This window comes from Maylandia zebra, linkage group LG23 (assembly GCF_041146795.1).
Source record: "Maylandia zebra isolate NMK-2024a linkage group LG23, Mzebra_GT3a, whole genome shotgun sequence".
Lineage (NCBI taxonomy): Eukaryota > Metazoa > Chordata > Actinopteri > Cichliformes > Cichlidae > Maylandia > Maylandia zebra.
Genome location: NC_135188.1, coordinates 29,264,781 through 29,277,356, shown reverse-complemented (window position 1 = coordinate 29,277,356; position 12,576 = coordinate 29,264,781). Strand labels below are relative to the sequence as shown.

Genomic DNA, 12,576 nt, shown 5'->3' with positions numbered 1-12,576 from the left:
ATTCAGTTTTTATTTTAAGTCCTCCCCTGAGAAATGATGTAGACTTCCAAACAGTTTAATACGCACTGTATAAAATTAAAAGACTCATTTTGAGACTCTTAAAAAATCTCTGGTGTTTTTCATTAACCTCTTGTGATTCGGATTTACTCCTCTGATCTGTGGAAACGGTCAGTGAAGTTCCGTGAACCTCCACACTGTAGGAACGTGACGGCAGTAACAAACACACATCTCCAACAGATTTTTCTTTCTGCAAATAATTTACACAGCTCGTGGCTTTTTAAAGGCCCACGTGCGTGATTTAAGCGTAGAAATATTATGCGTTCGCCCCCGTTATTCTGTTTTATTTACAACTCTGCCTGCTAGAGGACAGACACCGGCACAAACACAGAGACCTCCAGCTCTTAAGCCTCTGCTCTGCTGAAGTGCCCTTGAGCAACAGCGTGTCCCTCCCAGCTCCAGGTGTTCCCTGACCTCTGATCTCTGGATAAGAAGGGAGTTTTCCCATCAACCAGCAGCAGCGGGGTGTTTGTCTGAGTCTCGGTAACTTTCTTTACCCTGAGCGGTACAGAGGTCTCCGATTGCGCACGCGCAATTAAAGATGAACAAAAAGTAGTAAATGAATGTTTTGGTTTTTTTTAATGCAGACGATGAACGCAAAGAAACATTAAACGAATTAAAGCCAGTGTTTATTGAATCGTTAATGACACAGCTGAGAACATCCAGCACCAAACCAGCTGTCACTCAAACTCTTTTTTATTGAAAAGCAAATTATTTTTAAATCTTGCTATTAACCATATTTAATCAATAAAAGTCACGTGATGCCTTTTAGATTGAACTCAAAGTATACATTTATTCTAGAAAAACTAAAAAAATGAACTTTTGGAGAAAGACTGGTGAACTGACTTTCAGTTTACCCGCCGCGTGCTCCTCTCTCCTCTCCTCGCTCTGGGAGCGCGCTGTTAACCGCGGGGCTCCTTATAAATAAAATCCACCGTCCCCGGCTCCCCTTCCTTATTGGTCAGGTGGAGCCATTACCTCACTGTGTCGGCCGGTGACGCAGCGTCTTCACGTATCCTTCACGCGCGTCTCTTCTTGTTTCTTCACTGAGAGTCTTGCCGTCGGTCAGAGACGAGCCGAGGAGTGCAGGACGGAGCGGGTGCGCTCGATACTAAACACTTCCCATCCCGGGAGGAGAGCGGCGCTCTCTCTCCCCCCTCTCGCTCTCTCTCTCTCTCATTCTCCGCATCTCTCCTATCGCTCTCTATCGTGCGCACACTTCTCCGCGAGCGTCTCTCTGTTGTCTCCCTCTCTCTCCCGCACACACAGACACGCTCACGCCCGCGCGCGTGCACGCTCTTGCATACGTCTCCACTTTGCCGTAGTAAATTACGGCATTGATCTCAACGGCGAGCGCGGATCTGTCTCTCGTGTTCGCCTCCCGTTTCTTTTTTTTCTCCCCTTCTCGACGGAGCGACTTGGAGAAAGGCTCGAGAGAGAGAGAGAAGTAAGTACAAACTCTTATTCTCCGTGTTTGTGTCTGCTGCCTGTTAGGAACACGCGTGGCTGTGAATAACCCGAGTGCAACTTCACTCGCACTGCCTCCAGTTCATGGACATCTTTTGCCTCACAGCTTCGATCCAGATGGCTCAGTTTAATCTCGGGACTGTTTTACAATCTGCTTCTGCTGAAAAACAAAACACAAAAACAGGCCGACTGTGAGGAAGGACTTAAAAAAATGATACATGAAAGTTTGTTTGAAATTTGAACTCAGACTCTTGGTTTTATTTGGTTTTGTCAGCGCGTGTGCGCGCACACATTCCCTTCTTTCGCGTTTTATGGCAGGTTGATGGATAATTTTTATTTTTGAAGGGGTAAAAATCCAGTTTCTTGTTATCAGTTTTGCAATTAAAGCCAAACGCGGGCGGGTTTCTCTCTTCTCTCTTTGCTCTTTATCCAGTTTATCCACTTTAAACTAAGAAAATAAACGGCGGGGTGAGTGGAAAAGTCCGTGTCGTGTCATGATCGTGGGCTAATGGTTGTTTGGAATATGACTAAGATCTCTGTGTAAGTGTCGTCCACAGTCTGTTTCCCCCTCGGACTGTGCACGGCTTCGCTTTCCGCTCAGAGCGCACACAGCGAGCTGCAGCAACAAGCTGTGATCGCCTTCACTTTTTAAGTTTTCCCCGTTTTTAACTCAATCGAGACAAAACGAACTAAAAGAAGGAACAAAACAAGTGTAATATTTAATTGTTTGTAAGTATTTATGATTTGGAACTATTACATTTAAATTATGAAGGCAAATGTATTTAAACGGCAGTTTAAAGTTAAAAAGTCACCTAGCGCTTTGTATTCCTTTGTGAATTGAAATCTAACATTTACACGTATTAATCACTAACTTCCCATTTCAGTTCTCAAATACAGAGCCACATATTCCTGCCCTTTAATTTCAGATTAAAACAAAAGTTTCAGTTTTGATCCAAAAAAGCCACACACACTCTCACATCTCCTTTTTCTCCACCTCACCTTCAACAGAAGCTCATAAAAAAAAAAGAAAGAAAAGTTCATCCAACTTCTATTAAAATTCATCTGTGAGTAGATGAACCTTTGGAGCTGCTGTGTATTTCTGAGGTGTCCCTGTCTTCTGTTTGTTTAGTGTTTTATTAAAGCGGTCAGACCCGGGCACTCTCAACTTGAACTAAGACGCCAGTTTCAAAATAGGTTGTCGAGCTCTTTGGACCTCACTAATGTAAACTGTTTGTGTCCCTGTGTGTGTGTGTGCATGTGTGTGAGACAGACCACTGCACAGAGTAATGCTGAAGAACCAATAATGCAAACACAGACCAATGTGTGTATGCATGCGTGCTCAGTATATGTGTGTGTGTATCTGGGTCAGTCCCTGGCTCTGTGCTGAGGGGACGTGTTTTTCCTGAACACCTAACAGCAGCAGAACTGGCATAAGTCATATTCAAACTAACCATTCTCATTTGGTAATGGCACCAGCAGGAACACGCCGGGGTCTGCTTTGATCGGCTGCTGTTGACTGATGCAAAAGCATCTTGTTTCTCTGAGCGTATGCGTGTGTGTGTGTGTTTAGTCTTTTTAAATCCTTTCTCCAGCAGTGTTTGAGTGTATTTTGCAGATCGGCCTGAAATTGTACCCGTTTCTGGCCGATGTACGAACTGCAGAACTGTTGTTGTAAAGCTGGACACTCTTAATTTGTGAATCATTTCCCTAGTCTAGAAACTGAAATCCTTTGCAAAACAGATGCAAACACGTAACATGGGAAACACTGTCTGTGTTCACCAGTGGAGGTACAAGTGCAAACAATTTGCGCCTGCTTGAAAACAGACAAGCTGAAATTTTTTAATTGTTTTTTTTTCCTTCACAGTTTGAAAACTTTGTGGTTTGCACTCTTGTGCATCTCATTTTGTGTGATTCAGCTATGAGGCGACTTCTGCAGGAATGAAAAGCAACCTATTGCACAGGTAGTGAAAGCTCTGGGTGTTTCCAATGCTTCAGCAGAGAAACTTAACCTTTCACGGTCACTGTGCGTGCCCCTCTTTGTGTTTGCCATATAGCAGATAAGCCCCACTCACACATGGCAGTACGAGAAACCCACTTTTAATTATTCAGCTCATACAGCATGTGTTAATAACTTTTTTTTGTGGGGGGGGGGGAATAAAATAATTTCACAAACAACTAAATTCACTGCAAAATACAACATAAAAATCAAAAAGAAGCAGAAAAAAATCAGGAAGATCATAAAGTGAGGGGAAAAAAACGGGTTTATTTTCCTTCACAGTGGAGTAGAATGCCCTCTGTCAATACGAGAGAGCTTGTCAATTCTTCACAGCTTCTCACAAGATGCAGAAATCAAGGTTAGCCCCCAGGAGACGAGGAGGAAATGGGAAATTATTTTGGTTATTACAGGCAGGTGTTCCTTCTCTGCGGGAATATCTCCTTGAACTATTTTAAAGAGTGGGTTGTTTCTAGCTGTGGTTCCCTTGGCTTTTGGTCAAGAAATGAACCGTGTCCTGTTTTTGTATTTCTCCAACTGTTAGATCAATAAAAGAAAGAGCTTCTCCTCTTTTTCTTTAAATTCCTTTAATTATTGTGTACTCTGATGCTTCATAAAGACGACAGAGATAGGTTTTTCTTGTTTTTTTAACAGCAGATTCCTTTTTTATTACCTGTCGTCATCCAGTGTCTCTAAAATGTGTTAAATTTACATTGTTAGTGTAATTTTCTAATTCAAAATGAAAGTTTATTTGGAGAGAAGGCCACTGATTTTTTGTCTTTAAATATAATTACCAATTTCAGCGAGTGGACTTCTTTCAGATCCTTCCTGTCTGTAAAACCGGAGCCACGTAAGACAGATCAGAGGTGGAAATGAGAAGTTTCATTAACTGCCAGTAAAAGGTGTTTCCTCCTGTTTGTTGTTGTTGATCAGGTAACTCCTCTGATCCTGTGTGCGTGTGTCTGTGAGGACCCCTGGTCATGTCTGCTTAGCTGCCCTGCGTGATGCCTGATCATGACAGCACCACCCTCCTAACAAGACAGACCAAGCGCCGACGTGTTGACATCGGGGTGAAAAGGACTGTGGGTAGCGCGATATTCGCCCGCGCCAGAGACACCCTGATCGACAGAATGAACCAATCCCACGGCCCCGATCAGGACGACGACTGCTCGCTGGTCGGTCACAACCACGGGGCAACCAACGGTGACGGCGAGAAGTCGAACGTTCTGAGAAAGCTGCTGAAGAGAGCGAACTCATACGAGGATGCCATAATGCCTTTCCCTGGGGCTACGATCATCTCTCAGCTCTTGAAAAACAACATGGGGAAGAACGGAGGCAGTGACTCGGGTTTTCAGGTACAGAGAAACACACGGAAACAGGAAGTAGTTAGAAAATGAATAAATGTCACTATTTAGACACTGTTTCATTGAATCTTTCTCTTCTTTTACCCTTCCAATCAACCAAGAATGTAGTCTTAAGTCCTCCTTCATGGATCTGTTAAATTATTCATTGTTATTAAGTCAGTGCTGCTGTCCTTCATCACAGGGGAGTGGTGCTCTGTCCAGTGGAGGCTCAGAGATCCAGGCCGAGGACGCCTGCAGCAACTCCTCCCGTGATCGGGACAGCCCGTCTGACTGCCTCTCTCCTGGGCCTCCTCTGCCCCCTCCATCTTCCTCCTCCTCCTTCGGGCGGCCACCCCCTCCTACAACCCTCAACTCCCACGCTCCCTCTCAGCCCCTCTCCCTTTCCTCCTTCGAATTGGACCGGCTGTCCGACGAGCACCTTCGTGCCAAGCGCGCCCGTGTGGAAAACATCATCCGTGGCATGAGCCACTCTCCGCTGGTCCGACCCAATGCCGGCGACCACAACCAAGAGAGCAACCGCGAAAATGAGAACAGCAGCAACAACAGCAACAGCAGTAACGACAACAGAGGCGACGGCAACGGCCACAGCACCAGCAGTCACAGCCGGAGCGACTGCCCCTCTTCTCTGCTGAGCTCGCCTGGCTCGCGGGGTGGCATGGTTGGAGTCGGCGAGGTCTACAGGGAGAATAAGAGAAAGCAGCGCCTGCCACAGCAGCAGCACAGCTTCACCCAGCTGGTGTGTTCCAGGCAGGAGCAGAGGCAGGAAGAAAGAAGGCAGCTCAAGCTACAGCTGGAAGACATGCAGGTTGGTAGTTGAGTAGTTACTAAAATATAACAAATACATTGTCGGTCCCTTCCTCTGTAGTTTTTATGATTTAAAACTAGGATGTTCGCCAGAGTTTGAGGGTCTAGGCACCGAGAAACATGAAGCTTTAACCTTACAGTCTAATAAAGGGCCATTGTCTTTTAAGCATAACAAAGAATCAAACTTTTAATATATTAATGTCGGCTCCTTTGCTCTTTACGACGAGAAAAATAAAATAGGTGATGCAGAAAAACATTGGGTTACTTATTAGCTGATTAGGTACAAAACAGCAACAAGAAAATATTTTATGTCATGAGTTGAAGAGGTTCTTCTTTACATTCTCTTTCCTGTGCTCAGAAACAGCTGCGTCAGCTTCAGGAGAAGTTCTACCAGATCTACGACTCGGAGACTGAGGAGGAGGAAGACAATGGCGAGAACGGTGAGCCTGACCGAGGCGGAGAAAGAGAGGAGGACGGCAACTTGTCAGAGGATAGCATCCGCTCTGACGGCCTGGAGGAGCGGCACAGAGAGAGGGGCCGACGTGGCCACGATGACCTCTCTGAGCTGGACCCGGGTCTGTTCCTGGACCGGGCACGGGCCCTCCTCCGAGAACAGGCCTTGATAGATGGAGAAATGGAGGAGGATGTGGACAGCAGGGAGGAAGAGGAGAGGAACGGGGAGAGGGTAATGAAGAGGAGGGGGGCGGTGGGGGCAGGAGGAGGAGGGGGGAGGCAGTTAGCCGAGACTCTGAAGCAGGAGCTGAACTGTGCCGTGTCGCAGGTTGTCGACACCGTTGTCAAAGGCTTCTCCTCGCCCAAACAGGCCATTAATCACCATCATGGCTGCCACAGCACCACGCCGGCCGCGCCTTCCTCTTCCTCCAACTCGTCCTCCTCGTGCCCCCCACCTTTTGGCCCCATGCCCTCCCTCACCCCTGACTCTCGATTCGGTGGCGGCGCTTTGGCCCTCAGTCTGAACGGCGATGGCAGTCCCACTCCTAACTACCACTCTTCCAACCAGAGGCTGCACTGCTTTGGGGACGTGATTGTCCCGAGCCCGCTGGATTCGTTCGGCGGGTTGAGCAGCAGACTAAGTGGTGTGCCAATGCCCAACGACCAAACAGAAGCACTGCCTCTGGTGGTGCGAAAGAGCGGTGGAGGAGGAGGAGGAGAGAACGCCGAACCCTCTCTTCCCCCTCCCCCTCCTCCTCACCATCCCTCTCTCCACCCCACTCCCCTCACAGCTTCGCTCGGGTTTAGCCCTCCATCCTTCCGCCACCCGTTCCCTCTTCCCCTCATGGGCTACCCCTTTCAGAGCCCCCTGGGGTCACATGGGGGTGGAGCCGGGTACCCTCCGGGGCCCAAGGACCACCACCGGTCCTCTCCCGAGTCGATGGACATAACTCGGGAAACCAGCCTCAGAACCAAAATGGCGTCCCTGGCGGGAGGCCATCTTGGTCACCATCACCACAGGCAGAGCTCCCCAAACCAACATGGCCCAGAGGGTCTGTCGCTATCCCTCATCAAGTCTGAGTGTGGGGACCTGCAAGACATGTCTGACATCTCGCCCTACTCTGGCAGCACTGTATCCTTTTTCCTGAAAGGTTTAGCACTTGTGAGTCTGTGTGAGTGCCTGTGTTGCCTTACATCTGCAAACGCTTTAGCGCTAGAATCAAAAACATTGTGTTCATCCAAATTCTGCACCGGCTTGAACTGTAGGCTGGTTTTGTGCATTAAAATTAGCAACAATCTGCCTACTTGAAACTTTTAATAGCAACACTTAGGCTTTAGAGTGTGTGGCTGATGGACGGTATAGTCCCACACTGCAGTGCACAAAGGAAATGAGGGGCTTCGTCAGTAGAAAAACAAAGATAGGATGAGAACAACAATGAGATTATTTTTTTGTTTTTCGCATTTGATCTTATTTCTCTTTCCCACATGAGTCACATCTTCAGTCAACACTGTCAAACACGGAGACATGTTAGAAGCAGCAGCAGCAGGAGGAGGCGGCAACAGTCACATAAATTCTTTAATATCAATTAATCTGCATTAATTGGTTCCTCGTCTGAGCCTCTTGTTTCCTAGCTGAGTGGGGAAGATGAAACGGACGCGCCCGGTCTTGCAAGAGGGGGAAGATTAAACAGGTCGCACGCTGCTCTCTCAAAGCCCTTTTAAGTCCATGCAGCAGGTTTTGGTGTTTAAAGGTGCTGAGAAAGGCTTGTGAGCTCCCTCTTCAACACACACACACACACACACACACACACACACACACACACACACACACACACACACACACACACACACACACACTGTTACCACTGTCTGAGACACTATTGTGCTGTTAGGTTCGCTTTCATCACAAAGACTTTGTACATAAACGCTCAAAGCAAATCATATTTCACTTTGTCTGTGTGTGTGTGTGTGTGTGTGTGTGTGTGTGTGTGTGTGTGCAGGGTAGGTAAGACTTCGTACATAGGAGCTCAAAGCTAATCATATTTCAAAGAGCAGGAGAGGGGAACAGGCAAATGCTTGGCCTTACTGACTCTAAATGTGTGTTCTTCAACCTTGTGGGCACACATAAGGAGAAGTGTAATATCTCAAATGTACACTTTAGTTTCCTTTTTATGATTGTTAGCAGGTTGTTCTGGGACACTCCTACTCACTTTCATTTGTTGGCCTTCGGTCTCGGTGGCTCGACAGCTGTGTGTTTTGCTTCATACAAACACACATGCACAAACACATCATCTTTCATGGCGTGTGCATGGGGACAGGTGTTTGCAGGTAGCTGTTTATCTTCTTGTTGCTAACCTTTCATATGGAGAGGGCTTCTCCCAGCCGCTGTGCACACAAACACACACAGTGACTCACGCATGCATGCATGCGTGCAAACATGGGGGCGTGCGTGAAAAACACACGTTTGAACAACAAAGTGAAAAGAAAAATAAGACTTTGAACCTGATAAAATGGGAACTCCTTGCAGCTGTGGTGGGGATTTGATCACAGCGTCGTCTTCAAAGCCAATTTAGATGTTGCTTTAATTAGAAAAAAAACAAAAAGAGAAAAATATTTGACACGTCTCTTGATCCTGCTGAGCCGTTTCATTCCAAAATGCTCTCCCATTCATTTGGCCGAGAAAAAAGAAAAATCTTTGAAAGTGGACATTAGTATTTCAAACATACTGAGCACCACCCTTCAAACCCTCCTCTCTCCTTTCTTTCTTTAAACTATTCACTTTTATAAGAAATTCATCGTTTTGAATTTGACAAAGCAGAGAGAGCATTCACCTTGGGCTCAGGCTCACAAACTGTTGCTTTAAATAACACAGGAAAGAGAAATAAGACCGCGAGGACACGTATGTCTGTTTGTCAAACATACACATAATACGACAACAGTTCATAAAACAGATCTCATAAAACAGTCTGTCATGAATTTCAGTACGCAAATATAAAATAATAAAATCAGGCCATGAGAAGAATTTTGGATATTTGAGGATTAAACTCAAACAGTTGAGCTGCATTCAGTGAAAAAATGTATGTGTGCATGTAAGCATCCAATTCTGATAGCTGATTATCCTTACACTTGCAAATTACACACCCATCCGCCAGCCTACTTAAATTATTTGTCATTACATACAATTAACAAATAATTACATACAACATTTACTGTGCAAATTTGCTGAAGCAAACAGGAATGAGCACCAGATGTGCCACCAGGCTAACACTTTGATTTTCCTCGGGTATAAATCTAAAGCATACTCGTGTCATGTATCCATCCTGATTGATTTGGAGTGGTGTTGCCCAGTTTTGGAGAAAGTGTCCACCTTTTCTTGAACATAATTGCACTCAACCAACGATGTCTGCAAGTCATGACCTGGTTAACTAGAAAAAAAATCCACAAATCCTGCTGTGAACGGTCACATTTCTCAAATTTGCCTTTTTTCATGTTGTTTTCTGTGTCTAGTATAAAGCAGAGTAGAGACGACATGGTGAATGCAATCTTGGTAGCTGTAAGGTCTTAAGAAAGACTTGCCTTTGCACTGATAATAGCTAACCTTAAAGACTCGCATGCACACTCAGGTCTGTGTGTCTTTAAGCCTTTGTGCGCAGCTGAGCAGATGTCCTCCATTCATTTATGAATTTATTCCCTCCTCAATCTTTTCTCCTCCCAATCCCCCCATTCACACACCATAACACACATACACCTGGTAACAAGGTCAAGTTACACCTGATATGGTAAGCCCCCACGTAAACCATCTCTGTCCCTAAGCAGAAGTGGCAGGTACACACGCACGTGCACGTATAGGAAAGGAGGAGGAAGAGAAGTGAAAGAATAAAAGAAAAAATGTGTTTATTCAGTGACTCACTTTAGCTACTATTACATGCACACAAACACACATGCACATCACTTGGCATTTATTCATTATTATATTGCTTCACACTGTTTACTCTGAGTCATGTTGGGTGTGTTTAAATGTGTATGCGTGTCCACAAAAAATAAGACAAAAAAAAAACAGTTGATCTAAATGCACACAAACAGTGACATGTTGGCATGAATGTTAACTAAGTGATGGTGTTGTTGTCCGCTGACCGGACGTATCTGCTGCTAAATGAATGATGGATGACAGCGAGGCTCACCTCTAGCTTCTGATATGGAGAGGCCTTTTTAATCGTGTTGTTGGGTCATGTTAATTAGTAGCACGAAGTCAGGACAGCTTTTTAGGTCGAGACAGACGACGGTGTGCCTTTCTTTTATTTTTATTTTTTTATTGGCCGTTGAAGGTTGATGGGTAGATACAACAACAAATTGCAAAAAGCTGACAAAGTTAAATCTCTTGTCCCAAAGCTGCTCTTTTTCTTTTCTTTTTTTCCACGTTTTTTTTTTTTTTTTTTTTTACACTTTCCACTCCTGATTGCTGATGCTAGTCTCTCCCTCTTTCCAGCCATATAGGGCCCCTGGGGTTGTCTTTATGTGTGTATGTGTGTGTGTTTCTCTGTGTGCTAATTGACCTTGCAGGGGGTTCCATTGATTGCCTCATCTTCTCTGATAGATTATAGGGCTGTTAATGTGGTGGGGAAATGGCAGCGTGGTGGGGCACAGCTGTTGTCACGCACACACACGCATGCAAACACACACACGTGTGCATACACACCCACTCGGACACACGGATACTCTTGGCGCCCCTACAACCGGGGCCTGCACAATTATTATTTTCGTTGTTGAGACAGTGGGATGGGCAGAGTCTGCGAGATGCTGGGATTTGATCAAAAGCCAGCAGGTGCTTGTGTTTGATTTTTGCTCCACACCCGTCGCAGAAGTGGCTTTGACTTATCAGAGTTTCTGCATTTAAAACTAGTCACTCCTTCCTCACAGTGTGGTAGTGAGCTTTTCTCACAAATGCTTTTGAAAAAAGAAAATCATCCCCCTCTCATTGGTCGCTCTACAGTTATAGAGTTTGTGTTAGAAAAAGGAATACATACACACTGAAAGGTTTTCAGACTTCAGGTGGGTTGGATGTTACATTCACATGTAACGAGTGTGGTCTCACTGCTGTCGTGGCAATTCCTTAGCCAAGCTTAGACAAGCATAATGTGGATTGTGTCAGAGGAAATGTCCCTCCACTGTGTTCCTCAAAAGCTTTGGTCCCCAAAAAACAAACTGTTTAATGGTTCCTTGACCCTGTTAATGCTCAGATTCAAGAGGGCCTGTCTCCGAACCACCTGAAGAAGGCCAAGCTGATGTTCTTCTACACCCGCTATCCCTCATCCAACATGCTCAAAATGTACTTCTCTGACGTCAAGGTAAGACCTCTTTCCTCACTTTTCTTTTCCTTCTGTTTTCTTTAATGAACCTCCTGCAGCTGCTCTCTACAAATCATATTTTTCTCTTTTATGTCAGTCACATTCAAGTCCCCTGCTCAGTTTGTTGTATCATTTAACTTTAGTGATTACAACACTTTTTCCCCACTGGATCCACAGTATGTACTTCTCTTGGGAATCTAGGATAATTATTTTAGTGAGGGCTGAAACTCCAAACTAAAGACAGATTATAGTTTGTATTATCAAACTGATCTGTGTGCATAAGACTTTGTCTAAGTTGTTCAAACTATGCAAAATAAAAGTTGGGCTATGCGCTTTAATATGTTTCTGAATTCTCAAGGTGAAATCCTCAAGGCACACACATGTAATTGTCAGGAGAAGAGACAGACAAAGGCAGAAAAAAGTGAGTGGCTTTAAATAAGAAGAGCTATGAGTACTGCAGTCGCTCTCACGTCAAATATGGACGTTAATGTTGGGAATGTAACGGCATCCTTAGAGTCCGGGCTCCAAAAACACACTGGTGTATTTTTCTGACTTGTGTGCATTTTGCTGTCTGATTATATTCAGCTATATTGCACCATTAAACTGTGTGTGTGTGTTTGTGCGGTGAGACCCTGGAGCGCAGATGGGTGCTCCAGTCTGTCACGTCTTTGTAGCATAATTAGAGTTTCTGGCCTTAATCGGCCAGGGGTAGGAAGGAGGGGTGCTAACGCCCACTTTCCCTCTCTTGACACACACACAAACTGTAAGAGGGCCCCCCCCGTAATACTCATTTTATCTCCCTGCCACCCACAACCCATGCATATACACTAACGCTTTCACTCTCACTCTCAGTAACGCAAAATGAGAAGCTGAACTTTTCTTTAAACACGGACACGGAAACAAGCACTGCGTGTGCGCTCTTTTGACATTTGATGGGATATGAACGGAAGTAATAGAGTAAAAATGATCAAGTACATAAAGTCAAGAAAAAGAGAAAAAAGTAGAAGACAACGTGTGTGTGTGTGTGTGTGTGTGTGTGTGTGTGTGTGTGTGTGTGTGTGTGTGTGTGTGTGTGTGTGTGTGTGTGTGTGTG

General features: G+C 45.2%; 1 protein-coding gene across 1 annotated transcript in view; it reads left to right on the top strand.

Moving 5' to 3' along the window:
• The first annotated feature begins 1,073 nt into the window (after nucleotides 1-1,073).
• LOC101475634 (prospero homeobox protein 1) overlaps nucleotides 1,074-12,576 on the top strand; it is a 43,696-nt gene continuing 32,193 nt past the window's right edge. Inside the window, exons 1-5 of the mRNA XM_004571246.4 lie at nucleotides 1,074-1,504; nucleotides 4,451-4,872; nucleotides 5,063-5,686; nucleotides 6,044-7,270; nucleotides 11,376-11,483. Coding sequence (XP_004571303.3) covers nucleotides 4,522-4,872; nucleotides 5,063-5,686; nucleotides 6,044-7,270; nucleotides 11,376-11,483 — 2,310 coding nt within the window. The 5' untranslated portion in view covers nucleotides 1,074-1,504; nucleotides 4,451-4,521. The remainder of the gene's footprint in view (nucleotides 1,505-4,450; nucleotides 4,873-5,062; nucleotides 5,687-6,043; nucleotides 7,271-11,375; nucleotides 11,484-12,576) is intronic.